At 45.9% G+C, this 27,852-nt stretch overlaps 1 protein-coding gene across 1 annotated transcript; it reads left to right on the top strand.

Moving 5' to 3' along the window:
* The first annotated feature begins 84 nt into the window (after nt 1-84).
* Cep68 (centrosomal protein 68) lies at nt 85-27,852 on the top strand. The gene is made up of 7 exons (XM_051200486.1): nt 85-193; nt 14,505-14,835; nt 16,611-18,086; nt 18,645-18,767; nt 20,927-21,023; nt 26,244-26,408; nt 27,315-27,852. The coding sequence occupies exons 2-6, from the start codon at nt 14,548-14,550 to the stop codon at nt 26,402-26,404; spliced, it is 2,145 nt and encodes a 714-aa protein (XP_051056443.1). The 5' UTR covers nt 85-193; nt 14,505-14,547; the 3' UTR covers nt 26,405-26,408; nt 27,315-27,852.

Here is a 27,852-nt window from a genome sequence, read left to right as displayed (position 1 = left end):
CGCCGAAGGTTCGGATTGGCGGCTGCCTCGGGCGTCCTCCGCGGAGGGGCGGTGCGGACGGAGGGCGTGGCGGGCGCTTGGGTCCTCCCTCCCGCTAGAGTGCGGGCGCCCGCGGGAGGCTGGCAGTTGCCGCTTGGGACACCGGCCCGGCTGCCCGGGCCGCTCGGGACGCGACCCTTCGGTTCGAAGTGAGGTAAATAGGCGGTAGCCGGCGCGAGTATCGCGACCCGAGACCCGGGCGGCCCCCGCGTGCCTGGGACTCGGCGCGGGGCCCTGTGCGAGGCCCGCGGCCTGGAGGGCACAAAGGCTGGCCGGGGTGGGGGCGCCTCGTGCCTGCGCCTCCATCTTGCGGACCGTGCGGGTTGCAGGCGAGCGGCGGGGCAGGCGGTGGAGGGCCGGCGCGCCCTGCAGACAGCGGGGCCGCACATCTGGCGGCGCGCAGCTGTGCGCGCGTCGACCTTGGTGGCGGGGAATCGGCAGGTCACAGGCGCTCGCAGTCTGGCGGCCACTGCTTCTCTGGCACAGCGAACACAGCCGAGGAGGAAAGCAAGGCGTCTGGTTTTTTTTTTTTTATCTCGAAGATCTGCCCTTGTCAGTTGTCACCTGTAAACCAGTCTTCTCTGCAGCCCGGGGGCACACGCTCCAAACCTAATAGAAGCCCTTTATAATTATAAGCCCAGGTTTAATTCAGTGTGTTGTTTATAATAAAAAACGAGCGGAAAACGGTCAGTGTCAGAGCAAGGTAGACCTCACTGGGAATTGATGGGGTTGGAGACGTGAAAGGAAATAGCTCCCGACAACTTGGGACACATTTGGACTTGGTTAAAGTGAATACAAGTCACTTCTCATTTTATTCTCTCCCAATGGTCTGGGTTACATTCTGGATCACTTAGGGATAGTGGGATGAATTCAGCTTCACATCCGATCTTTTAAAAAGTTTTCCCTACCCCCACAACTAAAAAGCATCCCCTTCTCTGGGGCAGCCTTTATGGGCCTCTGTTTCCACACATGGCATTGTATTGTGGTTACCTCAGCCCCTAGCAGGATGAAAGGTCTGTAAGGGAAGGAAGCCAGAAGAAAACAAGAACATCAAGTGAAGCCAAAAGTTGAGAAAACAGGAACTTTTAAAAGCCTTTAAGTTGTTGGATCATTTTTACAGGTTAGGGGAGCAGCAAAGCTCTCTGGATCGAATCAGACTTCAGCCTTCCATGCTACTAACTGTAGAAGGGTTAACTTATCAGTCCCCTAGTTTCCTCATCTATAAAGTGGAATTCAGGCCCCAGCACAAACAAAACCAAAAAAGTAGGTACGTTGAATAATAGTATCAATTCCGTGGCTTATAAAATATAAATACTAAGATAAAAAGAGGTATTTGAAGAGACCTATCAGAGCATCCAGGAGGCAGAGAGAGTAAATCTCGAGTTTGAGGCCAGCCTGGTCTACAGAGTTAATCCAGGATAGCCAGGGCTATATAACCTAGAGACCTGTCTCAAAATAAAAACTCCACCCCCCAAAAAGTACCAGCCTGCCAAGTATTCATAGATTTATGCTTCTAAAGTCTTAACATCCATTCCAGGTGAGTTAAGGGACATACTTGGGTTGGTTAAGCTTTACAGTAGTGCTATTTATTTTTGAGGCAGTCTTCCCGTGTAGCTCCAGCTGTCCTGGTTTGGCACCCTCCTGGCTCAGCCTCCCTAGTGTTTGGGTTTTAAGCAGAGACATCATGCCTGGTCTGGTGAATCATGTGCCTAGGCTTGTGTGGAACTGGAATTGGTCCTGCCTCAGCATCCCAAAGTGTTGGATTATAGGCCTGATGCTTGCCTTGATACATTTGGCCTCTGACTTGATCATAATGTAAGAGAAGAGGGACAGCTATGTTGCTTGTCTGCCTTCTGGCTAAGTTTGATTATAGAAGTGAATGTATAGAGAGCCTAATGTGCTGAAAACAATCTTGAAGATTTAGAAGCAACATATGAAATTGATCTGTAAATAGCTTCTTGCCTTTTATTAATATGTTCTCTTGGAGAAACTGTCATATTGTCTTCAAAGTTTCTCATAGATAACGTGACTAATGGAGGAAACCTTTTTGTTTGCCAGGTACACAGATGTGGAACTTCACCCCTGGGGAATACTGCCTCACTTTGGTTCTCTTGTGTCACAGGAAACAAACTGAAACATGTATTTCCCTCCAGCTGTAATTCCCTTTGACATGCCTGTTTGTCTTTAAATTATCTTTCCACTTCTTACTTGTAACTCAGAAGAAAAATTCAAGTGTGCAATTCTGGTTTTACTGTTCCAAAATTTATCTTGAATCCTTCTAAGGACTCTTACTCTTTGTGGGGATTCCCTCTGACTTTGACATTCTTTAGTTAGCTATTAAGGGGAGCTTTTTCAGGTGTCTGTTGCATAGGGCATAAATAAATTTCTGTGTTCTGTTCTGTGCTAAGAGTACAGTCAGCGGGCATTTTTAAAGCCATTGTAGTTGACCCTTCCTAGAAGGTTGAAACAGTCCTACTCGCTACCCTGGTGTTTGAGAAACATCAGTGCGTAGCAGTTTATCTAAAGACCCTGCTATGGATTCTGAGTAGAGGCTCTGAGGGCTTAGGACTATATTCTCAACTATATTCTGAGGTGATGGGCTGGCTGGTCCTAGGTCACTCTTTTTAGTTTGTTTTTTTACAGCTGACCTCATAGTGGTCCTACCTAAGCCTGCAGACACCAAAGCTATAAACAGGAGCCTTGTGTCTGGCTATAGGTCACACTTGAGCAGCAGATACTAACCTGAGGGTCTGCATTTGCTTTGCTTTTATTTATTTTTTTATTTAAAGCCATAGATTGGTTTTATTTAGTTATTTACAATTCTAGGATTGAACAATGCTTCATTCCATAAAATATATTCCTTTTATGTTTAACTTTTAGAATTACTTAGAAGCAGGTTATTTATTTATTATTGTTGGGGCTTGAACCCAGTTCCCTTGTGTATATCAATCCTGTGTTCTACCACTGAGCCAGACTAAACGTTTATTTTATTATGTGTGTGACAATGTGTGCCACAGTGCGTGTGGAGGGGAGAAGACAGTTTTGAGAGTCAGGTCTCCCTCCACTGGGATCAAACTCTGGGATTCAGGCCTGCATGGCAAGTGCCATTACCCACCAAGCCATCTTGCTATTGTTGATTTGTCTTTGTAGTCCTGGCTAGTCTGGTACTATGTAGCCCAGGCTAGCCTTGAGTTTCAGCCACTTCTCTGACCTTAGTTTATTTAATTCTGGGGAAATGTGTATGGCTTCATACTTAGCTTCTGTTCGTTGTTTGTTTGTCTGTTTATTTATGGTTCTTTATGTAGCCCTGGCTGATCTGGAAATCAGTGTGTAGACCAGGCTAGTCTAGTTTCAAACTCACAGAGATCTGGCTGCCTCTGGTTCCTTAGTTCTGGGATTAACAGCTTGTGCCACCAAGCTCTGCTAGGTTCTTTGTCGTATTACAAAAATTTTTTTGAGAAGTCTAAGGTACTGGCTAGGTTGACCTTGAAGTCTCTATCCTCCTGCATGAGCACCCTGAGTACTTGGATTATAGGTGTGCACTTCCACTCATGTATGTGCTGGAGAGATGTCTGGGTAATTAAGCGCGCTTTTAGAAGACTGGTGTTTGGTTCCCAGGACCCATGTCAGGTGACTCACACAATCTCCTTAACTCCCCTCCAGGGGATCTTCTGGCTTTTGTAGGCAGGCACACATTTGTGTGCATACAGACACATGAATAAAGTTCAAATATGTATTTATTTATGCTTGTGCTCTGTGTGTGTGTGTGGGGGGTACATGCCATGGTATCCATGTGGAGGTCAGAGGACAGTCATCCTTGGATGGGTCTCCTCACCTTCCACGTGGCTTCTAAGACATCTCTCTTGTTTGCTTCTCTGATGCATGCCTACTCCAGGCTTACTTGCCCATAAGATCCCAGGGGCTCTCCTGTCTGTTCTTCCCATTGTCATAGGAGTGCTAGAATGACATGCACCCCATGTCTTGTGTTTATGTGGGCTCCAGTGCCCAGTCTCTAGTGACCAGGCTGTATAGCAAGTACTTTACTGAGCTAGTTCTCTGGCCTGCTAATATATTTTTATTGTAATACTCTTATGTGTGTGCCTCCTTGTCTGTGTGGACATTATGTAGGTTCGGGTGCCCACTGAGGTCAGAGAAGGCATCAGATTCTCTGGAACTGGAATTAAATTACTATGAGATGCCCAAGGTGAGTGCTGGAAACCAAACCTAGGTCCTCTTGCAAGAGCAGCAAATTCTTTTAACAGCTGAGCCACCTCTCTAGCCCCTGTAACAAGATTCCATTTAGAAGATTTTATATACATAAGTGTTTTGTCTTCGTGTTTGTTAAGTTTGCCATGTATATGCAGTGTGCTCAAGGAGGCCAGAAGCGGGCATTGGATCTCCTGGTACTGGTTCCAGTCCACAGCTGGATGGTTGTGAGCCAGTAAATGCTGAGAACTGAACTGAGGGTAATATTATAATCTCAAAAAAATAAAAGAAATTTAAAAAGGAATTGGGGCTAAAGAGATGGCTCAGAGGTTAAGAGTGCTGATTGTACTAGAGGACCCAGATTCCGAGCACCATTGGGTGCTCACAGCCATCTGTAACTCCAGTTAGAGGACAGCTGATACTCTCTTTTGACTATGTGGGTACTACTTACACAGAAATACCCATATACTTAAAATGAAAACAAACCTTTACAAAAAAAAAAAAAAAAAAAATAGGAAATAGCTGCTGCTCAGGAGAAACAACGCTCCTGTTGGCAATCTCTTGTAGAATCCACAAACAGGATGTGAGATACTGTGGTGCCATTTGTTTTTGTTTGTTTGTTTGTTTGTTTTGCTTTTTAAGTTTTATTTTGTGTGCATTGGTATTTTACCTGAATACTTATCTGTGTGAAGGTGCCAGATCCTTTGGACTGGAGTTACAATCATGAGATGCCATGAGGGGTCTGGGAATTAACCCAGGGCCTCTGAAAGAGCAGCCAGTGCTCTAAACAAACCTCTGAGCCATTTCTCCAGCCCGTGAGTGCCATTCTTAATAGTATCGCTTCACAATTTTTTTTTTTTTTTTTTTTTTTTTTTTTTTTTGCTTCAAAGGCATTTCTTATATTTATTAGAAAGTGCCTGTCTTTAATCCCATCAGGCAGAGGTAGGTGGATCTACATAGTAAGTTCTAGGCCGTCTTAGGCTATATAGTGAGACCCTGTCTTGAAAAACAAGGCGGCGGGGGATAATGTCACTGAGTCAGTGTTACAAGCACTTTCCTGCCAGCCTGGTCCCACAGCCATGTCAATCCCCAAATAACACACAGAAACTCTTATTAGTTATAAAGCTGTTGGCCAATGGCTAGAGCTTCTTATTGGCTAGCTCTGTTTTAAATATTAACTCATTTCTATCCATCTAACTGTTTCCACATGGTCTTACCTTACTAGCGAGAGGGTCCAGACCTCTTCTCTCACATCCTACATCTTTACTCCTCTTTATTACCTCTCCCAGAATCCTCCTTGTCTCCTAGTCCCACTTATCTTGCTTTCCCATTTGCCAACAGGGCTTTATTCATTAACCAATAAGAGAAACATATTTACAGAATGACATCTCCCATCAAGTCAATATGAAAATTAAAAGCCCTGCCACTTTAATAACTGTTTTTAAAAAAGGAAAACAAAGGGGTTAAGTAAAGGGACATGGGAAGCCCTGCTTAGGTCTGGCCATAGGGTCCCCACTATTGCTCCTACAGTGAGATTGTTGTGCAGGAGTAGTCCTATGGGAGCCACTGGTCGCCTGGATCAGGACCCATCTGGGTGTGCTCTGTCAGCTCCTGCATGCCCCAGATCTTGTCTAGTAGGCCCAGATGAAGACGAAGGCCTCAATAGGTTTTCAACAGCCCCATGACCCTGGCAGCCCATCACTCATCCACAGCAGTCTCCCGCTCTACAATCTCCTCTCGTTGCAAGGGTAGGGGCATGTGAACTGCTCCAAGCTTCAGCCCTGCTTCTATAGTGATAGCACATGATAGTCAACTTCCCTTGCCATCTTACCCTGCACTTTCCTTGTGTGTTGTATTGATGTGCAGACCAAGATTCACAGGACCAAGTTCAATGTAGGTTAATATAATTTTATGGGGAGAAGTCACTTCAACAAGAAATAGATGACTGCTACGAGTTCCCACTCCAGGGATCCACCCAGGCTGCTCTGTCACCAGACCGGAAGCAAGAGAGTGCTGGGGTCCTCTGTCACAGCATGAAGAGGCTCTGAAAGTATGCACCAGGCCCTGCATCACCACTGCCTGCCCGCGTCAGGACACCACCACCATCCACCCAAAGGGAATCACAAGGTTGAAGCTTCTTTAAGTTTTTAATTCCTTTGGAAATTTTATAGAGGGGCTGGAGAGATGGCTTAGTAGTTACATGCACTGGCACATGGTTTCTGTAGGTAGTACATACATGTGATGCACAGACATACATGCAAGCTAAATACTCATAAAACAAAAGTCAACCTTATAAAGTAAATTTTGGAAAAGGAAATTCCATATGTGTATGCAATGAATGTTGGTCATACCCATCCCTCACTCAAGCTTACCCCAGGAACTGCCATCACATCAGCCATTTATTTTGTGTGGGCTGGGAGTTGGTACACATGCATGTGGTGGCAAGAGGACAATCTGTGAGAGCATTTCTCCTTCCGCTTGTGTCCTGGGGACCTGTGACTTAGTGCTGTGATTACAGAACCCTGATGGAGTTGGAGCAAGTCCTGTGATAGTACAGCCTGTGGGAACGTTCAGCTAACAGCACAAGCAACTTGCATTCTAGCACATCAGTTCTTCTGCTCCTCTCCCGTGGCAGAACTTGAACTGATCAGATGGTCAGCCCTCACCATCTATGTGTTTGAGCCTTGCTGGACAGTGACAGTCTGCTGACTGTTGAGGCTGAAGAGCTTAGGCTTAAGGGGTTGTCCTGAGCTCAGCCAAGGTCCTTACAGATTGATAGTTTCATATCTCCAAAGCCATCTTCTGAGTCCTAATAAGATAAGACCTTGCTATGCGACTGTTTGGTAATTCTAGTCTGCCAGCCAACATGCAAGTAAGTGAGAAAGTGAGGCCAAGCACTCGAGTAGCCTGACCCCTGGCCTTTCCCCACGCATTGACCCGGGAAACTTCCATTCCATCTTCTTTAATGAAAATGTAAAGATGCAGTCGCAGAAGGAAGGAGGGAGTAAATATGATGGAGAAGAGCGACCCATTAACATGCCACAGGAGCCACCTTAACCATGCTTTGATCTTATCTGTAGGGCCCCAGGTCATCTTGGGGAATGATAGCCAAGCTAGAGACCTGGAGGTTCTAGGACCTGCAGCCAGGGAGGGAACAGCTGGAATAGCAGCTGCCTTTGACCACTGGTCACCTGCCTCTCCTGATTTTTGTTTTTGGTTTTTTGTTTGTTTGTTTGTTTTCAATCTATGGCCACAATTTTCCTGGATGCAGCCAGTCTTGGGGCCATCTTAAGCCTGTCTACTGCTTTGTCATCTCAGATTCACCCTCTTTCATGTCGCCATCCTGCCTAGCTTGGCCTCTGCTTTGACTCTTACAGAAACCTTGAACTGCCAAGTTCAATTTTCCCACTTACTCTTTTCCTCTCTCTTGCTTGTTAAACATGGATGGCAGATCAGTATTTGTGGCATTTCTCTCTGTACCTACGAGTGCTGTGAAATTTCATTTTTGATGCCTCAGACTGAAAGGGGTGTCAGTGTCAGCATGGGTGGCTTTCAGTGACTGTATGTACAGGGACAACACTTGTCAGAATGGAACTGCTCACAGTTAGGATAAATGCAGTTGTTTCCAAGGGAATTGTGATTTAAAGAATCATTGCAGGAAATTTTTGTCGCTGTTGCTTAGAGAATTGCCCTTGGTGAGTCACTCATCTATTTGAATGAGTCAGACAGAAGTGAAACAGTGCCCCTCCCACTTGCCAGCCCTCTCCTGTCTGCTCTAAACAGGAATGTATGGGAAGGAGCCAGGCAGCTGATGCAGCAGATACCAGGAATGATCAGGTGTCCCTGGTGTCAACATGTATATGGTGCTGAATATAATTTTACTGTGGGACAAGAGAAAGCCACCTGGTCACTCCTAATGATATCTAGTGGATCATATAGCCTCTGTGGGTTCTGGGAACTCTAAATTAAGGGGCTAAGAGCGACTTATTTATTTATTTGTTTGTTTGTTTGTTTATTTTGTGGGTCCTGGAACATGCTAAAGCATGGGTAGTCCTGGATTGGCAGTTTTGTGTTGTACAGGCCTTTCTCAGAAGGGGGCAGACTTCATTGTTTATTTTCTGTGCTGGCAATGGCCAAGATCGTGGTACATCTGCAAAGGAAAGCTGCATGTGTGGATGAGCCTCAGAGAGGGGGAGGGGGAGGGAGAGAGAGAGGCTGTGCAGGCTCTGGAGGGACAGAGCTGCCCAAGCCTTTGGAACTCAGAGTCTCGGATACCAGGTCCCATGGAGCTGCAAGAGTTGCTGTTTGCCCTGCTGTGCTTGCTCTTGCTTTCTTTCTTATCCCTTCCTGTCCCCAAGTCTTCTCTTTGGGAGTATGAGTGCATATTCTATATCATTGTGTCCTGGAAGTATATAATTTTGCTTTTTGTTGTACAGGAGCTCACAGTTCAGAGATTTGCTGAGTTTCAGAAGAGAATCAGTGGTTACACATTTTTTTTTTTTTATTTTTTTTTTTTTTAGTGAGGGTGTTTTGCTTGAATGTTTGTCTGTGTTCTGCATGCTTGTGTGATGCATGCAGAGGTCAAAAAAGATAATAATCACATCCCTGGGACTGGAGTTACAGATGGTTGTGAGCCATCGTGGAGATGCTGGGTCCTCAGGAAGAGTAGTCAGTGCTCTTCACCACAGAGCCATCTCTCTAGCCCCAGGCACTTACATGTTTAAACTCTGTTGGAATTGTTAAAGAATGTGAAATTTTTATGTTGGACTGAATGTAGTTTGCATAATGTGTGTGCCTATAATGTGTCATTAGATTAGGTTAATTGAGGTGGGATGCCCCCCTTAACTGTGGTGAGGGTCTCAGATGGATGAGAAGGAAGAGTGCTTATCGCTGTCCCTCCTCACTTCCTGCTTCCTACTGCACATGCAGTATAACCACAGCCCCAGGTTTCTCCTGCAGAGACCACCCGCTGTGATGGATCATACTCTTGGACTCTGAGCCAAAATAAACCCCAGCTTCCTAGGCTACTGTTGCCAGACATTTTGTCACAGCAGCAACACAGATGACTAATGCAGAAGAGAACATGTTTACCAGGCTGATTGATAAATCAGGTTGTAAAGGATTTGAGTCTCCAGACTGGGAGAATGGCCACCTGTAAAGTACTACTACTTCAGTGAAAATCATTGAATACCAGGCATTTTTAAAAAGAAAGAAAAACTTTTTTTTTGTTTTTTGTTTGTTTGTTTGTTTGTTTTTTGTTGTTTGTTTTTTTTGAGACAGGGATTCTCTGTGGTTTTGGAGGCTATCCTGGAACTAGCTCTTGTAGACCAGGCTGGTCTTGAACTCATAAAGATCCGCCTGCCTCCCGAGTGCTGGGATTAAAGGTGTGCGCCACCACCGCCTGGCTAAAGAAAAACTTTTTATTACATTAATTTTTCTGCAGCCAGATCACTCTCACATTCTGAATCTAGAATCTTGTGCTTGCTATGGAGTCAAGTTCAGAGCTGTGTGACTCCAGAACCTAAGCTCTTGATAAGCCAAACAAGGATCAAGAAAGAAAACAAACCAAAAGGCACCCAAACAGCAGAGGGTGGAGAATGGGAGAGGGAGAATGGTCAAGCTCAGATCAGATATTTTCATGGCGCCACATCCTCGCCTTGTGGCTCTTTAAAGAACTGCACATATTACTTATTTTTGTGCATGTGCATGTGTGTCTATGTGTGTGCACACATGGGCTCACAGAAGCCAGAAGACATCAGATCTCCTGGAGTTCGAGTTACAGGTAGTTGTGAGCTGCTTGACATGGGTGCTGGAAGACCAGACTGCACTGCTGAAGTGGGTATATGTGTATTGTAAGTGTGGGCACTCACTGTGCCATGGTGTGTGGGTGGGTGGGTGGGTGTGGGTGTGTGGGCCAGAAGACAGTTTGCAATTGGTTCTTTTCCTTCCATCATGTGCTTAGGGCTTGAACTCAGCTGTGAATTTCAGACTTGACCTGGTGTCTTAGTTACTGTTGTATTGCTATGAAGAGACACTATGACCAAGGCAACTTAGAAAAGAACGCATCTGATTGGTGACTTATTTACTGTTTCTGAGGGTGTGTCCATGACTATCATGGTGAGAGGCATGGTAGCAGGCAGGCAGGCATTGGAGCTCACTTTTTTTTTTGAACCACAAATTGGAGGCAGAGAAAGAGTGGGCCTGGCATGGGCTTTTGAAACCTCAAAGCCACCTCCAAGGACACTCTTCCTCCTTAACAAGGCCACACCTCCTAATCCTTCCCCAAACAGTTACACCAACTAGGGATACATCTATGAGGGCCATTCTTATTCAGACCACCACACCTGGACAAATAAGGGCCTCTGGCCACTAAGTAACCTAGCTCAGGATACAGCCTCCTTGCTGGCTATTTAGGAGGGTCAGTCTGCAGCCTTTGAGAGCTACAATAGCTCTTTATGCTGCCCTCCCTAGGACAAGTTTGAAACCTTTTGTGGATAATGACCTCCAGGCAAGACAGAATTTTTAAAAACTTGTCTTTGAAACATAGATGTTTCTCTCTTTGAGATGGCTCATCAGGTAAAGAACAGACTCTTAGAAATTGTCCTCTGACCTCTGTGAATGGCATGGCATGGCATGGCATGTGCATCTGCATACATGCAGAAATAAGTGAGTGCTTTGTTAGGGGCATAAGAAGCTGTAACCATTGAGAGTGTCTAGAAGTGGTGGGAGAAGCAACCAGAAAGTGATATATAGGTTTTCCTCACCCTAAATTCTCCAGCTGATAGGGTCAGCTGTAGTAATCAAAAACTGGTGCAGGGGCTGGACAGATGGTTCAACGGTTAATGCCTGCTGTTCTTCCAGAGGACCCAAGTTCTGGCAAGCAGCCCCCAACTCGAGCTCCTCCAGGAGATGTCTTCTGGCTTCTGTGAGCCCATATGTGTGCACACACACAGACACACATGTACATACACAAAAATAAGTAATATGTGCAGTTCTTTAAAGAGCCACAAGGCGAGGATGTGGCGCCATGAAAATATCTGATCTGAGCTTGACCATTCTCCCTCTCCCATTCTCCACCCTCTGCTGTTTGGGTGCCTTTTGGTTTGTTTTCTTTCTTGATCCTTGTTTGGCTTATCAAGAGCTTAGGTTCTGGAGTCACACAGCTCTGAACTTGACTCCATAGCATGCACAAGATTCTAGATTTGGGATGTGAGGACAATCTGGCTTTATCTGTCACCCCATTCATAGCCAGAGTGATTTAGTGGATGTGGCTGGTGAGGCATGTTTCCTCTTCGTTCTTCACCGCCCATGTGTGTTCATCGTGGCTGAAGAGGATGACTCTTAACAGGAGAGCTGCTCCTTGGTTGGGGTTATACCAGTAGCTATTGGGCTGCCCTTAGATCTCCAGGCCTGCTCTAGGGTTCTAGGTCCAATCCCTAGTACTGTTCTATTTTTGGGGGGGGGGGTGAGGGGCAAGGTTTTGAATGGTATGTCCTGCCCTGTTCAGCACTTTTATAATAAAGGTATATGTGGAATGTTTGTGTTTGCATATATATCATGTGATACAAGTCATACACGAAATAACAGTACTGCTTACCTGTGTTTGTGGGACTGTTCAGTGGTAACTACTTTGTTACGTGAAGGTTAGGTTTCTACCAGAAAAAGAAAACAGGGCAGGGTCTGATCAACCTCTGAAGGATCCAGTGCTTACAAGAGTGAGTTGATTGACTTTTCTCTGAAGTCACCCCAGAATAGCCTGGAGCTCCATATGCCGGTTAGGAAGAGTAGGGGTTGCATTTCCTGGTACTGAAGCCCAGCAGGATGAGCCCTGCCCCTTGGCAGCTTCCAGTGTTACCACCAGCAACCTCCTCTTCTACACTTTGCCTCTAGTCTCTGGGGAAAATAAGGCTGTTCCTGTCCAGGTTTGAGTCTTGAGGTTGGTCCAGTTCTCTGCAGGTAGCTCACTGTCCCCTTCTGTGTCCTTCCGGTTAGACTTGCCCGTGTCATCTCAGCAGTGCCCAGGCCTGCTGATGCCAGCCTGGTGTCCCTCTGTTGTCCTGGTGTGCTCCTGTAGATCCAGCCAGTTCTTTCCTGACTTCCCCCAACAGTGCGCTCACCATCACTGCCTGGGGTGCTCTCCTTCCTCACATCAGCTCACCCATCACCACCCAGCTTTCCATGGCGGCTTTCTAAGGCTGCTAAGGTCAGCTCACACCAAGGCAGCCTGAGAAGGGGTGTTTACAGATTATCTTCACTCACGTTTCCTGTACCTATGAGATTAGTCAGATATAGATGCTTAATCTTCAATCACTTCATAGACATGCAGAACATGGCATTTAAATGTTTTAGTATTAGTACTCCATTGACATGAGACACTGTTGCTCCTGACAGCACCGTGCACTTTCCCGAAAATATGTTGGACACTGTTGTTGCTCCTGTTGGAGTTCATTCTCACCTCAGCTAATGGCCTGTTGGGCAAAGAATTGCCCCCACCTTGACCACTGATTTGGACATGCAGTCCTATGTGCTTGCAGGAGACAAATATAGAAGACTGCTTGACCTTGCCAAGTCAGGGTAAGACAGCCATTCTACCTCCCTGCTGTTGTTGTGGTCTGTCAAGTTCTCTTGGCCTTAGCCAAAACTGGGTGTACCAACGTTGCTGTGAGACCTAGGGTGACTGTCCAGGTGGCTTGCTGTTTCTGTCCTTGCTGCACCTTTTGGAAGTTGTCCACCCACACTTCCTGTTTACTCTAGTATTGTTATTTTCCTTCTCAGGTCTTGACGAGGTTGAAGATTAAACTATCACAACTATTATTCTCTCTTCCTAGTTAGATATATTAGGTACTAGACTTACATTTTCCAGCTTAGGACAACTCTATTGTAAACTCCGTTATGCCTTCACCCTAGGACTAGATGTGTAGGTCATTTTGTTCTCGATTTTCCTTTTCTTAGAGCACACTTGTTATTCACTGTTTTGTATATAGTTTTGTATTAAGCCTAAATCTTTTCTTTAGACTAAAAGGGGAATTGTAGTGAGATAGTCCTTCTGTGGCACTGACCACACCCTTTGGGGGTGGAGCCATGGGCGGAAGTGACCTGTGGAAGGAGGTAGGAGGGAGAGCCGGGAAAAGCTCTCTTGCTGGTGTGACTCGGACAGGAGAGCATCGGGTGGAATTCCCTGGTGTTCATCTGTCTAGGTTGTAAGTTATTTCTCCCTGAATAAACATCTATTCGGCCTATTTGTTTATGCTGATCCTTATTTAACCGCAATAGGGGTGCCAATCTATTTCTGGTCATTGGTCATCATTGGATCAGAAGCTCCACTTGGTCCAGTCTGGGAGTGGTTCCTAGTCCCTCAGTCTCCTCCCACCAAGAATAGTTAGAAGCATCCTCCTGAGCCCAGTGGAAGCCCAAGCATACCTGAACTTGCTCTCCTCTAGGGTAGAAGGGACAACTCAAGTTGCTAACCCACAAGCCCTTGACATAAGAGAACTACTGTGGGGCTGTGCATGGCAAAGGCCAGCTGGACATATCAATGAGGTTGGGGAAAGAGGCGACATACATGGGTCCAAGTCCTGTCTCTGAATTGCATCTGTGCTGTACACTGAGGCAAAGCCTTGTGCTCAAGCCCGTTTCACTTCACCTGAGGGAGTTTGGTAATCACAAGAGGGCTTTGTGTAGCTACCCCTCCTTCTAGTCTGCCCATGTGTAATGTCCAGCACATGGGAAAGTAATCAGCGAGAAGGGCCCTAGAAAATAATGACCCGTTGTGAGATTTGCAGAACTGAAAAACATCCCATGAGCAGGCAGTTAGGATCAGATGTGTCTCTAATCACAACCTGTGAGAAGGCCCCTGCTAGCCTGCACTCACCCTTCTCCTAGGTAAACCTCTTCCTTCAGCTTCCAGGCAAGGAAGATGGCCTTGGAATGTTTGTCTTCCACCTGGATCAGATGGCTTATAATACCTTTTTTCTTCTATTGCCTTGTTTTATGACCTTTGCAGTAAGCTGGCCAAGCCTTTTGCTTGGTCACACCTGTCCTGACTCAAAGGAGACAATACCACAATTGACAGAGGACAAAGTCATGTACTAAGGCATCCCCTTTGAAAGGATCTGGGCTGAAGAAAAGCCAGACCTTGGCGCTAAGGAAGTGGTCACTGTCCCTTTGGCCAGAAAAATTTGTCTTCACTTAAAAATCAAGGTTTTTCTGAACACATGAAGAATATATATATATATTTCTCTCCTTCCTTTGTTTTGTAGGTTCCTGAAGGCTTCAAGGGAAACCCAATTTAGGGAAGACTCAATGGCTCTGGGTGAAGATGTTGCTGAGGCAGACACATCTGTCAACACAAAGGCCCCGTCCTGTGGCAGCTGGAACTCTGTGGGACAGGAACTGCTGCCCCCAGGGCTTGAACCACAGCAGCCCCTGCATCTACAAGTCAAGGGAAGGGCTGAGGCTGACCCTGACTGCATCTCTAGAGTTTTCTTGTCACAGGCCCACACTGCCAGTGAAGAACCTGTAGCAGATGCGTCTAAGCCTACCCTCAGCGTCAGCATGGGAACTGGAGACCTTCACTCTGTGGGAAACCATGTAAGTACTGAGGAGTTGAGGCTGGAGCTGAGCCAGGGTATCCTTTGGGTGTGTGCTGCATCTCCTTGACTGTTACAACCTGCCCATCACTGCAAGGTGGGAATTGTGGGATCCTGGGTACAAACTGGGCTGTGGAGTCAGCAGGGGGCTCTATGCAGTATCTCCTGTTCCCAGAGTCACTGGGAACCTCTTAAGGGCAGTGAGAGGTTCATCAGGAGTCTACTGTTCAGAGGACTAGGATCAGGGGTCTCTTAATGAGGGGGACCCTTATCCCACTTCTGATTTGTGATCTGAAAGCTTCTAGGGGACCCTGTGAGTTCCCAGACCAAATGTTCTTGAGACTGGTCAGAATCCTGAAGCTGCTTTCATGGACAGCAGGGTCTTTGGCCTCCATGACTGGAGACCACAAGGCAGTTAGTGTCTCCCTCCAGTAAGAGCCACACAGGGCAGGAAATCCTCCCATGCTCTAAGGCCAAAGGCAGTCTCTGACTCTTTTAAACCCTGTAGAGGAAGAATGACCAATGATTTGCTCCTCCTGGCTCTGGCAACATCGTGTTCAGGCTACCAAGGCCTAGGTGCAGCTCTAATTTGTACATTGTGGTTTTGGCTGCTGCTTGCTCTCTCCTCGGAGCCTATCCTGTGAGAAGATTCTGAGTATGACTGGGAGTAGTACCTGGGCCTACCTGTTGAAAGCAAGGGTCTGGGAGGGCTCTGCCACTGTAAATCCTGTTTGTTGGGTCAAGAAGCAAATCAGCAAGCCCAGAAGTGACTGTGTGTTCAAAGAAAGGCTGTGGCTTCTGTTCTTATGCCTGCTAAGGAGGGGCTCTTAGTATTTTCTTAATGAGTCCTTGGGGAGGCAGGGCGGGAGGGGAGACTCTCAGGTGTACCTCTGGAAGGTGGGACAAATAGGAGTTCATTAACATCGGGTCAGTCTGGTTCTGAAGTTCTTATGATAGTTATTGTCTTCCTCTGGGGTGAGTTAAAAATCCAAGGTAAAGAAGCTGAGGGAGTCATTTTGCCAGAGTGCACTGGCATGTGAACAGGGCACCCCCTGGTGGAGCCTGCTGCATCTCCTGTGAGTGACGATGAAGGAGGGCTTGTTTCACTTGCTGGGACCTATGGTCAGGAGAGGCATTGGTTCCCAGCTTCTGCATATGGAACTGTCTTGAGTTCTGCCCTCAGGTGGGTTCAGGATCAGTTGCAAGAGACTTCCCCAGGGTAGGATGAGTTTTAGTACTAATCACAAGCAGCAGGAATCTTGAATACTGTTCTGGAAAGACAGTCTACGTACCTGTCTTCCTTTCTTTCCTTTTTTTTTTTTTTTTTTTTTTTTTTTTTTGTTTGTTTATTTTGTTTTCTTAGATAACTATACTAAGTAGGTTTTACCATAGGATCCTTAGACTTACTTTGTTTCATTGATAACCCTCCCACTCTCCTCCCTTAACCTTAAAGAAGAAAACTGTTCTTAAAAAAGTTTATGGATAACAGTGAAGGATGTCCATACCCTGAGATTTGTAGGTATTTTTATAATTTTTAAAAAAAGAAGGCAACCGCTGGCCGGTGGTGGCTCATGCCTTTAATCCCAGCACACAAGAGACAGAGGTAGGTGTGAGTTTCTGTGAGTTCTAGGCCAGTCGGGTCTACAGAGCAAGTTCCAGGGCAGCTAGGGCTACACAGAGAAAACCCTGTTTTAAAAAACTGAAAAACCAAAAAACAAACACCACCAACAAAAAAGTTTATTTTCATCTAGTGTCTTTTTTCCCTTGTTACTGTAGATGGAGGAAAACAAGAATCCTGCCTCCCAGGTTCAAAGGGTTAAAGTCCTTGGAACTGTAACTGTTTGCTCAGGACACGATGCTGCCAGTGAAGACAGCCAGCCCCCATCTGATTCTCCTCAGGTGCTGGGCCTCAGCCAGCAACCTCACATCTCAGGGTGCCCTCTCCTGTCCCAGGGGGAGTTCACAGTGAGCCCAGGTGCTCCTCAGCTCTCTAGCAGAAGCTTCTCTGCCTCTTCCATGGGCAGCAGTCTCCAGGGCCACCAAGAGAAGGTAGAGCCTCAAAGTAGCTCCTTTGCCAAGTTCTCTTCTCGGGAGTTGATTGTACCCCAGGGAGCCCCCTCATTGGTGGGGACAGGGCCTCAGCCCCTGTGGTCACCACAGTCTGTGGCCCCTGGTGGTGATGCTACTAGCCTGGGTAAGAGACAACTCTCCTTTCAGGCAGAGTACTGGGCCTGTGTGCTGCCAAATTCTCTGCCTCCCTCTCCTGACCGCCACTCCCCACTCTGGAACCCAAATAAAGAGTACGAAGATTTGCTTGACTACACTTACCCACTGAGGCCTGGGCCTCAGCTCCCAAAGCAATTTGAGAGTCATGTGCTGGCTGACCCTGTCATGCAGGATTCAGGTGTAGATTTGGACAGTTTCTCTGTCTCCCCAGCAAGTACTCTCAAGTCACCCATTGATGTCTCCCACAATTGCTTATCAGCAGAAGTACCTTCCCTGCCATTTTCTGGAACCCTTAAGCATTGGCCCTTGGGAGTATCCCAGAAACAGGATGGCATAAACCTGCCATCTTGGAACCAGCTTGCATCAACCCCTAGAACCCCAGGCACTGAGGATGCTTCTTCCAAGAACAGAGAGGCAGCCCTGAGGGACACAAAAGGCTATCTGCCTATAGGCAAGAACCTCAGTGTGGGCTCTCCCCAGCTGAAGACGAAGGAGAGGGGGCTGCCCTTTCCAAGACTAGAGAGGGAGAAGAGAGCCTGCCAGAATGTTGGTCATCCCACCTGTGTGAAGCCTGGGTGGACATCAGAAGAGGAAATGGAAAGTGAAGATGAGTACCTTGCCCTGCCCACGAGGCTGACTCCAGTTTCTATGATGTCCTACTTAAGTGTCATTCCCACATCTGTGAACCTACCCACTGGGGCTGCTGAGGAGCACAGTTCACTGATGGTCTCAGACAGTGATGAGTCCCCCACATTGGACTCTAGCCAAAGGCAGCATCCTTCTGGTGCTGCTTTCCAAGGGTCTGTGGTCCAGAACCCTTGCTTTGTAGACTCTATCCATGCTAAGGACTCCACAGGCAAAAGTAAGGTGAGCAGCCAGGCCCTCGGGGTCTCTTCTGGACTGATGAAAACTCACCCCACCTTGCAAGCTACATCAGACAGGTGGCCGTTCTCAGAACCAGTTGCTGGAAAGAAGCTTCCCAAGGACAGAGGACAGGAGAAAGCATCGCTGGTGCAATGTGTGCAGGTAAAGATGCTCAACAGCATGTCTTAGCACCCCAGAGATATGCCCCCCAAATATAGGTGGTGTTCTCCTTTAATGGTCGTAAGAAAATGGCAGAGAAGTTAGGTAACATGAAACACCAATGTTATGTGTGCCTTGGTAATTGAAGTTGATACACTGCTTCATTGTGTTCGCTCATTCACTTATGCTTTTTTGAATAGAAAGTTTAGATCCAAGAACTGGCTGGAGTGACGAGCTTGCTCTGCTGGGCTCCTTGTCCCTGTTCCTCCATAGCTCCATTCTCACCGTCACTGTCGGGACTGTGTATTCTGAGTCTGTTGTTTTTGATGTCGCATCTGGCTAAGGAAGACACAACCAGGATGGCATTCATTGTCCTGGCATGGGGAAGTCTGAAGTCATGGGGTAGGGTGGAGACAGATGAAGATAGCAGTATGCCAAAATGCTATTTTTAGCCTTGGGATAAGGTACACAGCAGTGCACTCGGGTGGCCCATGTGGGCTTGGCTTTTGTGGTACTGGGCCCTGAGTTCTCTCCGGCCTCCATGTGTTCTTGTCTCCACAGACATTTTGCTGTCAGCTGGAAGAGTTGATATGCTGGTTGTATAACATCACAGATGTTGCTGACCTCAGTACTCCACCCAGGTCCACTCTTACAGGTCTCAAGTCTTCTCTGCAGCTTTACCGGGTATGTGTGGTCCTGGCTCCTGACTTGCTCAACCTTGAGATTAGTGGTTAAATCATTTCTTACAAAATAAAATCTTAAGTAACTGGAACCTTGTAGCTCAATTGACTATTTTATCTGAATAAATCCAATCAAGACACCTTTTTCAAAGTCTAAATTTTGAACTCCCAGGCCAGATAGAGGAAAATTTGAGTCAGAAATACTTTTGAGGGGTTTACATGGTACTTTGGCAGATGTCTCAGGGTTAGAGCCTGGGATTTACAGACAGTAGTCACGTATGACAGTTAACTCCAACATGTACCACAGCTATGTGTGGCTGCCACATGGGCAGTGCAAACACAGACACATCAATGTCACCAGAGTTCTTGCAGGCTGTATTGATGTCTATGGAACTCAGCTGAAGCTGTGTGATAGGATAGATTTAAGCCAGATTTCCCCCAACTCTGACACCAGTTTGGGACTTAGGGTTTTGTTTTATGTCTGTTTTTAAGGTCTGTTATTTCACACCTATTAATTTTAGTTAACGGTACTAGATAAAAAGCATATTGAAATGGAGGGTAATTCCTATAACTGCTGCCTCAGGTAAACTTGGCTGACTTTGATCACATGGTGGCAGTGTTTGTGGCCCAGGACTGCTGCTAGCCTTGCAGGGAAGGGGAACCCAGATCTGATCATGTAACCTAACACGGAGTCAGCAGAAGAGGGTGAGATTTACCACCAAGCTCTGACTCAGCTCATCTGGACGGGAGCCTTTGTCTTCTCTCTTGCAATCTACTGAAATCTAGCGTGGGCTAGCCAGCTGTCCTGCCATGGCAGGAATGCTGTTAGATACAGTGCAGAGATAGAGAAACTAGAGGAAGGCTGAACCTGAAGGTTCTTTCTGTTCAAACACAGTGTCTGTGCCTGAAGAGTACCCCTGGGGAGTCCCAGGGAGAGGGATTGCTCTATCAGACTTATCTCAGTATCCTTTCCTGGCCTGGCTCAGCAAGTATAAATAGGTTTACTCCATTCTCCATTTGAGCCCTCCTAACCCTCTTATGACTCAACTTCCAGTTAGCCAGCTACAGCAGTCTTGTGAATTGAGTCGGGAGTTATTCCTGCATTAGTCAAGCTTATGCCTCTTGTATGTACACAGCTATGTCAGTGAGATGACACTGCTCACACCTTCCTCAGAATGGAACATGGCTTGCAAATGTGCTCTCTTGGCTCTTGCTTGGACCAAGACCGAGTGCTCGGATTTATGTATACTCAGATTTTAACCATCACTCATCCTCCCCTGTACTGCATACCAATGGGGTTGAGGCAACATCTAAACTCCCTAGAGCATAGAAGGATAAAGTTTGGGGGCAAAGGAATACTGAGGGCAGGAGAACAAATCCAAGAGTAAAGTTAACATCCTCAAAATATTAAGCAGTGAGGTCTGTCCCATAGCATGGGTTTAATTTTATATAATTCTTACTGTCTAAAGAGATTTTTAAAAATTAGCTACAGCTAATGGTGGTGCATGCCTTTAATCTGAGTGGTCAGGAGACAGAAGCAGGCCAGTCCAGTTTACATAGTTTAGGGTAGCCAGGACTTCCTTTAACAAAAATGAAAATCAGCAACAATGCTTTCTAGCTGTGAGGAATGATCTGCTTGGGATGAGTTTTTGGGAAAATAGCAGCTTCCCTAATGCCAAGGTGTTACTATAGAGGCCTGAGAGGTGTAAAAGTGGGGGCCACAGGTCTGTGTGGTCAGTGTAGTGACAAGCTGCTGCTTATAGTTCTCACCTACCATGTTCATCCTAAGGGTCAATCCCATACCTGAGTTAGAGAAGACCATACAGTAGTGTACAGAATGGAATCCCTACTCCAGCCTGTCCAAGAGCCATCCTCTTCTGGGGAAAACTTCTGTGGAGCTGGGCTTGATGGCACAGGGTTATAATCCTGGGGAGGGTAAGATGGAGGACTCTGTAGACCAGCCTGAGCTAAATCTCGACAAACAAAATCAGTGAATATATCTCCATGGACTCAAAGAAGCTGCCACTAGATTAGTCCACAGAGGGATTCTTGACTATGTGTGGCTGCCTTCCATTTAGAGAAGTCACGTATTGGGTAGTGTTCATTCTAGACGACTTTTACAAGCAATAGCGTTGAAACTTTTTTCTTTCCCTATGTCTTAAGCAATTTAAGAAAGACATAGACAAGCATCAGTCCCTGACAGAGAGTGTCTTGGAGAAGGGGGAGACTCTTCTTCAGTGCCTGATGGACAACACCCCAGGTGGGTAACCAAGAACTGTGTCTGGTTGTTTACTGACATAATGTACTTATCTATGGGTCTGGTGTGACTCACATTGCACTGTGTGTGCTTATAAATTGGAACATGCCTTTCCACTGTGTTAGAGCTGCCCTTAGGAATTCAGCCCACTTACCTATTAGTGAATTTTAATATATATATATGTCTGAATTAGTCAACATAAAATTAAAGATGAAGAGCCGGGCATTGTGGCTCCCAAACTTGGGAGGCAGAGCTGCCTCTTAAATTTTGGCTAGCCTGATTCGATAGTTTCAGGACAGGCTGGGCTACATAGTGAGGCCCTATCTGGATGGAGAAAGGGAAGGAGGGAGGACATCTTAACAGTTTCATCTGACAGTGATTTTCAGATTGTTCCCATTTTCCACGCCAGTTCCAGGTCATCCAGAGATGTGATTAGAGCACAGTAAGGGGAGAGCGTAGCTTTCGTTCTCCTAGATGTACAGTAGTCAGTAGTGGGTTCCCAGACCCTGCTGCCGTATCTAGTCTTGTGAAGGCCTCCGTATTGCTGCTTCCCACCAGTAATGTGTAAGAGTTCCCTTTGCTGTCATCCTTGCTGTCATTTTGTCTACTTCATACTGGCCATTTTAACTGAAGATTATATATCAATATAGTTTCCCTCATGATTAATAATACTGTTCCTTTTTCATAGGTTTGTTGGTCTTTCCTAATATCCTCTTTTGAAGTATCTAGGTCATTCATCCATTTTTTTAAAATCAGATACCTATTAATAGTAACACTAATAATTGCTTTGTTTGTTGTTGCTTAGTTTTTGAGTTTCTCTATATAGTTCTGACTACTAATACTGTACAGGTCAGGCCGGCCTTGAACCTGCAAGGATTCGCTGACCTGTGCCTTGAGTCCTGGGATTACAGGCTGGAGCCTACAATTTGATTTTGTAAGACTAGGTCTCCTAACTCTTGATCACACTGGTGTGTGTGTGTGTGTGTGTGTTTAAATTCTTATATATTATGTGAATTCCAGATATGAAAGTCAGATCATCAGGCTCACAGACACCTTTAAGACCCACTTGCTGTGCTGTCTCAATGGGCCTATAGTGCTTCTTGCTTGTTTGATTTTTGAGACCTGGTCTCACTATGTAGCCCTGGCTGTTCTGGAATTTACTAAGTAGACGAGGCTAGCTTTGAACTTACAAATATCTGCCTAGCTCTGCCTCCTGAGTGCTGGGATTAAAGGTGTGTACCACCACCAACCAGTGTGGGGCCCTTTTTTAAAAAGATTGATTTTATTTTTTAATTATGTATCAGTGTGAGGGTAATGAATATGAGTACAGGTGCCCTTAGTGGCCAGGACATAGATGCCCTTACACTACAGCTGGATTTGAGCAGCCTAACACAGGAACTCAAGTCCTCAGGAACAGCCGGCCATATGTGATTCTAATCACTGAGAAACCTCCAGCCCCCTGCATTCCTGTGTATATTTGCTTGAGGTATTTTGTTTTTAAACATGTGTGTGTGCCTGAGTATGTATATGTGTACCATATGCATGCCAGAACATGTGGAGATCAGGAGAGGGTGTTGGATCCTCTGGAATTGGAGGCAAAAGGTTTATTGTGAGCTTCCAAGTAGGTGTTAGGAACCAAACCTGGGCCTTCTCCAATAGCAGTAAGAGTTCTTAGCCATCTCTCCAGCTTGAGTGTTGTTTTTGCTCTTTTGTTTGTTCATTTGAATCCATTGCTGAGAGATCAAATCCAGGGCCTGGAGGATGCAAGATAGATGCTACCACTGAGCTGCATCTATAGCCTTTTGCTTCAAGTTTCAAACTTAGCCAGAGGTTTGCTCTTCTGTAGGAAGAAAACATGCATGCTGCCTAAAAGAGGCCCACAAAGAACACCTGCTGGTTGCTTGTATCATTGTCCCTCCAGCCTCTGCAGCCCTGGGAGTGTTAGAGGCATAGAAGTAAATTATGCACCAAGTGCATAGACTAAGCACCAAGCCTACAAGAAAGATTCATTGTTTTATGTAGCATGTGAGGCCCTTTCCACCTTGGGTTTGAGGCAACAGCATACACATGCTTCCCCTGGATTCCTCCCCTCTGCCTGCCATCTTGATGAACCACCACTTTTTCAACTTTTTTACACGGCTTGAGTATCAAATGGGATTATCATGTTGCTCAGCAAGCACTTACTCCTCTAAGCTGTTGTGCCAGCCTGCAAGAAATGCCTGCTTTTGCTTTTCAAAGTCTCTAGTGATGTTCTGAATTAAGTGTGTATTATAACTTCAGGTATGTGTGCATGGCACATATGTAGAGGTCAGAGGGCAACTTTCTGAGAGCTGGTTCTCTAAAAGCAGGTGGTTTACTCTCTGAGCCATTTCACTGGCCTGGGAATCCAGAATCTGATGTAGCAGTCCTTAGTTGTAGTTAAGGTAGTTGGTAGAAACCCTCAGATTTCCTACCTAGCTCAAATTTAACTGGTGAGTTTCTCAAAATGTTCTACTTTAGGGGAGGGTTTCTGTCAAGCATCTATTGTATCAGCTACAGACAGTTATTGCTCAGCCTGCTACCCAGAACTCAGAAAGCTGGAGATCAGCCTGGGCTCGTGAGGGGGGAGAGGGGAGGGTGTGAAGTCTGTTTTTGGGGACAGACTGGGTAAAAGAATCAATTTATTAGGGGAAGGAATGGGGATCATATAATCAGAATACATTATGTGAAATTCACAAAGAATATATATATATATATATATATATATATATATATATACACACATATATATATACTTTTTTTTTTTTTAAGAATTAAATGGTGACATATATCTTTAAGCCCAGCACTTGGGAGGCAGAGGCAGACACAATCTCTGAATTTGAGGCTAGCCTGGTCTACAGAGTTAGTTCCAGGATGGCAGGGCTACACAGAGAAACAAGAACAAAAAGAATGAAACTGAAGGGTTGCAGTTGCTTACAAACCAGACTCAAACCCATTTGCAGCATAGGTTCCAAATTTAGCACAGTGAGAACTTCACGAACATTTCTAACTGCTTGATTGTAAGAACTGACACCCATCTGTGTCTTCAAAAGCCTTGAACTGATGGTCCCTAATATCCTGTAGTACTACACAGAGCCCGTCTATATTATGCTGCAGTTCCAGAGAGAGGTAGTATTTACAGGAGAATCCAATGGCATAAACACAGCCATGATGAACCTTGTGTGAAATAATTGGCCAGGCATCACTTACTGGACAAGGGTTACAAAACAAGCTTTCAGGCTTGGTGCCGCTGCCCAACTCTTTGTTGTAGGGGTTCGCATGCATTGCAAGATGTTTTGCAGCACCGAAGCCCTCACATCCCCACAGTGCCCCTAAAACATTTCCAGTGTCAGTTGTACCCTGGGGAAAGTGAACACGTGGAGAGGTTTACATGGAAAGCCACCACTGGCAGGTCTCCAGCAGTGTGACCCAGTGAGCCCTTAGCCTCCCCTGCCTCTCTACTACGTAGTCTGACACGATCTTTAGGTGTTTTTGTGGCTAAGACTGAACAGTTTGTTCTAATGGGTATATGAATGGGGTGTGTGTGTGTGTCCATGCCCCTTACCGAATGTATGGATCAGGTGGTAACCTTGTGGTTACTTCTCTCCTGCTCTTACACAGGTTTTAAAGATTGGACTCAGGTTGCTGGGCTTACATGGTAAATGCCACCACTCCCTGAGCCCAAGTTTTAGGTTTTATACTTGGGCAGGAACTTGGTGCAGCAAGCTTTACTGCTTCTGCCTGTGCTGGTGTTTTGCCAGACACTTAGCATGGGCCTGAAGAAGTTTCCAGCTGTTGTCCTAGGGTCCTAGGGTCTGACTAGGGAGCAGGGAGAGCTCAGTATTAGTCTTCTCTTCATGGAGACCATGTTTAATAGAAGGCCTCCTAAAACTGATGGTTCTGACTTTCACTTGGAAATAAATCCATTAACGTTCCACTTTGTCCTATTCTGAGAAAAAACTCAGGTGTTTTACCAGCCAGAAAGGCTCCTCCAGATTAGTACTCTAACTTCCCATTCCTCTGCCTGGAGCACTGAGCTGTTTTGTTCAAGCCTCAAGTTCCTCTTGACTTCCTACTTCCTCCTCCCAGAAGCAGCATCCTGTCAGTGTACCACACACACAACACACACACACACACACACACACACACACACACACACACACACACACACACAAACAGCTTTTCAGAGCCTGCTTTTTTACTTGGCTACAAATACCACCTTAGGAGTGTGACTGTGGCTTATCTACCACCAAGAGGCCCCTTTGTCAGTGCCCCACCAAAGGCTGACATTTTGTCTTAAACTCCTTGAGTCACATGACTGGAAGCCATAAGAATTAAGCCAAATGAGGCCCAATATGTATGTGTTAAATGAAAGCAACATAAAAAAAAAAACACATCAGGAAAACATACCTGTTTAGTTCCCTTTCTAGCCTTTCTTCCATGACCTGTTTACAGTAAAGTTTCAAAGAAAAGGTCCCTAGATTTCCACTGATGACACAGGAAGCCTGAACAGAGTGTGGCTCAGCCACCCTGACAGCATTCCTCTGGCACCAGCTCTCAGGAGTTGTTAGGACAGCACTTTGCCCTCATGTGGCTTCCTAAGGGGCTGACCTCAACACACCCCAGCCTCCTCTCCCTTCCCTTCCTGCCCCTTGGAGTCTACATTGTATGCAGAACAAAGGCTTCCGCTTTCTTATCCTCTGCTGGCAGATGTTGCCCTGTAGCAGGAAGCATTTAACAATGCTGATAAAGCACAGGAAGCAAGCAGCTTTTGTGTTTAACAAAAACCAGCCTATTTGCATACTCTGCCCTAGTGTATCCCTCCTCTCCTTCTGACACTAAGAGTGAATTTAGCCTATTCTCAGACCATTGCTCCAGTTTTGATCACTGATTCCTATGTCCCCCCCCCCCCCAAATCAATACACTTCCCTAATATGTTACTTAAGGCCTTGGAGCATCATTGTTTAAAAGAGGGAAGGTGGGCTAGGAATGTGGTTCCATTGGTAGTGCTTGACAAGCTTGCATGCAACCTTGGGTTCAATCTCCAGAACTGCATCAGTGTAATGGTGTATACAAAAGTCCGAGGTCATACTCAGCTAGAAAGCAGGTTAGAGGTCACCCTTGTTGGGGCAGGGGAGGAGGTACTGTGAACTATATAATCCTGTCTGAGCAAATTGCTGTACCTTTTTATTACCTGACCATTAGTTTTAAAGGATGCCCTTGGGAAGATCGCAAAGCAGTCTGGTGAGCTGGAGAGCCATGCAGATCACCTTTATGACTCTATCTTGGCCTCTCTGGACATGTTGGCTGGCTGCACCCTCATCCCTGACGATAGGCCAGCAGCAGCTAAAGAACACCCACTTTAACTCAGTAAGTAGAAAAACCTAAAGAGGACCTGCTGTTCAAGCACTGCTCACTAGGACACAGGGCTGTCCTGGTAAATTACTTCTTAGAAGAAGCTCAGTTGGGGTGATAGTCATTGAAACAAATGTAGTGCTGAAGGGGTCACTACACTTCCAAGAACGTGGGTCTCCTGTGGCAGAACTCACTTTGGTTCCACTATTTTCATGGGCTTGCTGAGGAACACCCCACATTCCCATTTCCGTGTGCTCTCTTTAGCACTACTCCACCCTCCGACAGCAACAGCAGTAACCCTTCCCAGTGCTGTTTTCCCATCTCCAGTTGGGACTGTGATCAGATTGCCCCTCGCCCAGGCACTTGTAACACAAAAATCAGTTAACCACCAGCCCTCCATCCTACTCCATTCCCACAAAGGACCGTCACAAATCTCTCACACTACATCCTCCCCAAGACTGTGGGGATGGCAGATCATAAACCTGAATAATACTACTTGTTAAGTACAACTTTCATCTTCCCTCTTAGGAATGAATGATAGAAAACAGGGCACCTGATGCCTGTCCGAGGATCTCTACTGTCTAGCACTTCAGAATCCCACAATTCTATTGTACTTTTTCTGGAACCTCCTCTTTTACAAAATGTTTGTCAATGAAGATTCTCAGTGAGCACATGCTGGAAACATGTAAAGAGCAGAGACCCCAGTGGAGGAGGGGGCACAGACCTGTAATCTCAGCCCTTTGGAGGCTAAAGCAAGAGGCTTCAAAGATAAAGCCAGCCTGGGCTACGTACCAAGACATCTTTAAAGAATAACAAGAGTAATAGGGGCTCATATTTGCCTCAAAGCAATGTGGGCAGATGTGGCAGTATAGACTCTCTCCCTCGGCAGCACGCCTGTAACCCTTGCTCTTTCCTTTCCAGGTGTCATCCAGGCAGAGATGGAGTCATCATCATTAAGTTGGCTCTGGGGAAGAAAACTCAAGAACTTAGAAGAGCTGGGAGACTGAATCCTATTGCTTTAAGATGCCTTTGCCAACTCTGAAGGATTCTTGACTTCTCATCACAATGAATCCCTCCAGACATAGGCTTCTCTTTTTGGTGTTTCTCTACCAAAAATATGTGGCTTTACAATTTTGATGAAATACTAGGGTTTTATAGAATACTCAGATTATAAATACTAGGGTCTCATGTTCCCCTTCTGTTTAAAAACCAGCAGATAAAATATATTGAGGCCATTTACAGAAAGCTGCTCAAGAAGGTTCCAAGTACTTGGAATTTTCACATGTACGAGGGGATAGGCTCTAGAGTGAAGAATAGTGGCCAAAACTGTGATCTTTTCATAAAGTTGAATTTTGTAAACTCTGAAGACTCTCAGCAGACCTGTTAGCCCTTAAGTCTGCCACAGAAAAATAGGGCAGTGGACCCTCTACAGAGTCCTTTGACAACATGACATTAGTTG

Source organism: Phodopus roborovskii, unplaced genomic scaffold, assembly GCF_943737965.1.
Source record: "Phodopus roborovskii unplaced genomic scaffold, PHOROB, whole genome shotgun sequence".
Lineage (NCBI taxonomy): Eukaryota > Metazoa > Chordata > Mammalia > Rodentia > Cricetidae > Phodopus > Phodopus roborovskii.
This window is presented reverse-complemented; position numbering and strand designations above follow the sequence as displayed.

Excerpts from the sequence above, each read along its gene's own strand:
- Cep68 (XM_051200486.1), top strand. The coding sequence starts at position 14,548 with ATGGCTCTGGGTGAAGATGTTGCTGAGGCAGACACATCTGTCAACACA. Across the intron at positions 14,836-16,610 it reads TTCACTCTGTGGGAAACCAT|ATGGAGGAAAACAAGAATCC; the intron begins GTAAGTACTGAG and ends TTGTTACTGTAG. Across the intron at positions 18,768-20,926 it reads CTTCTCTGCAGCTTTACCGG|CAATTTAAGAAAGACATAGA; the intron begins GTATGTGTGGTC and ends CTATGTCTTAAG.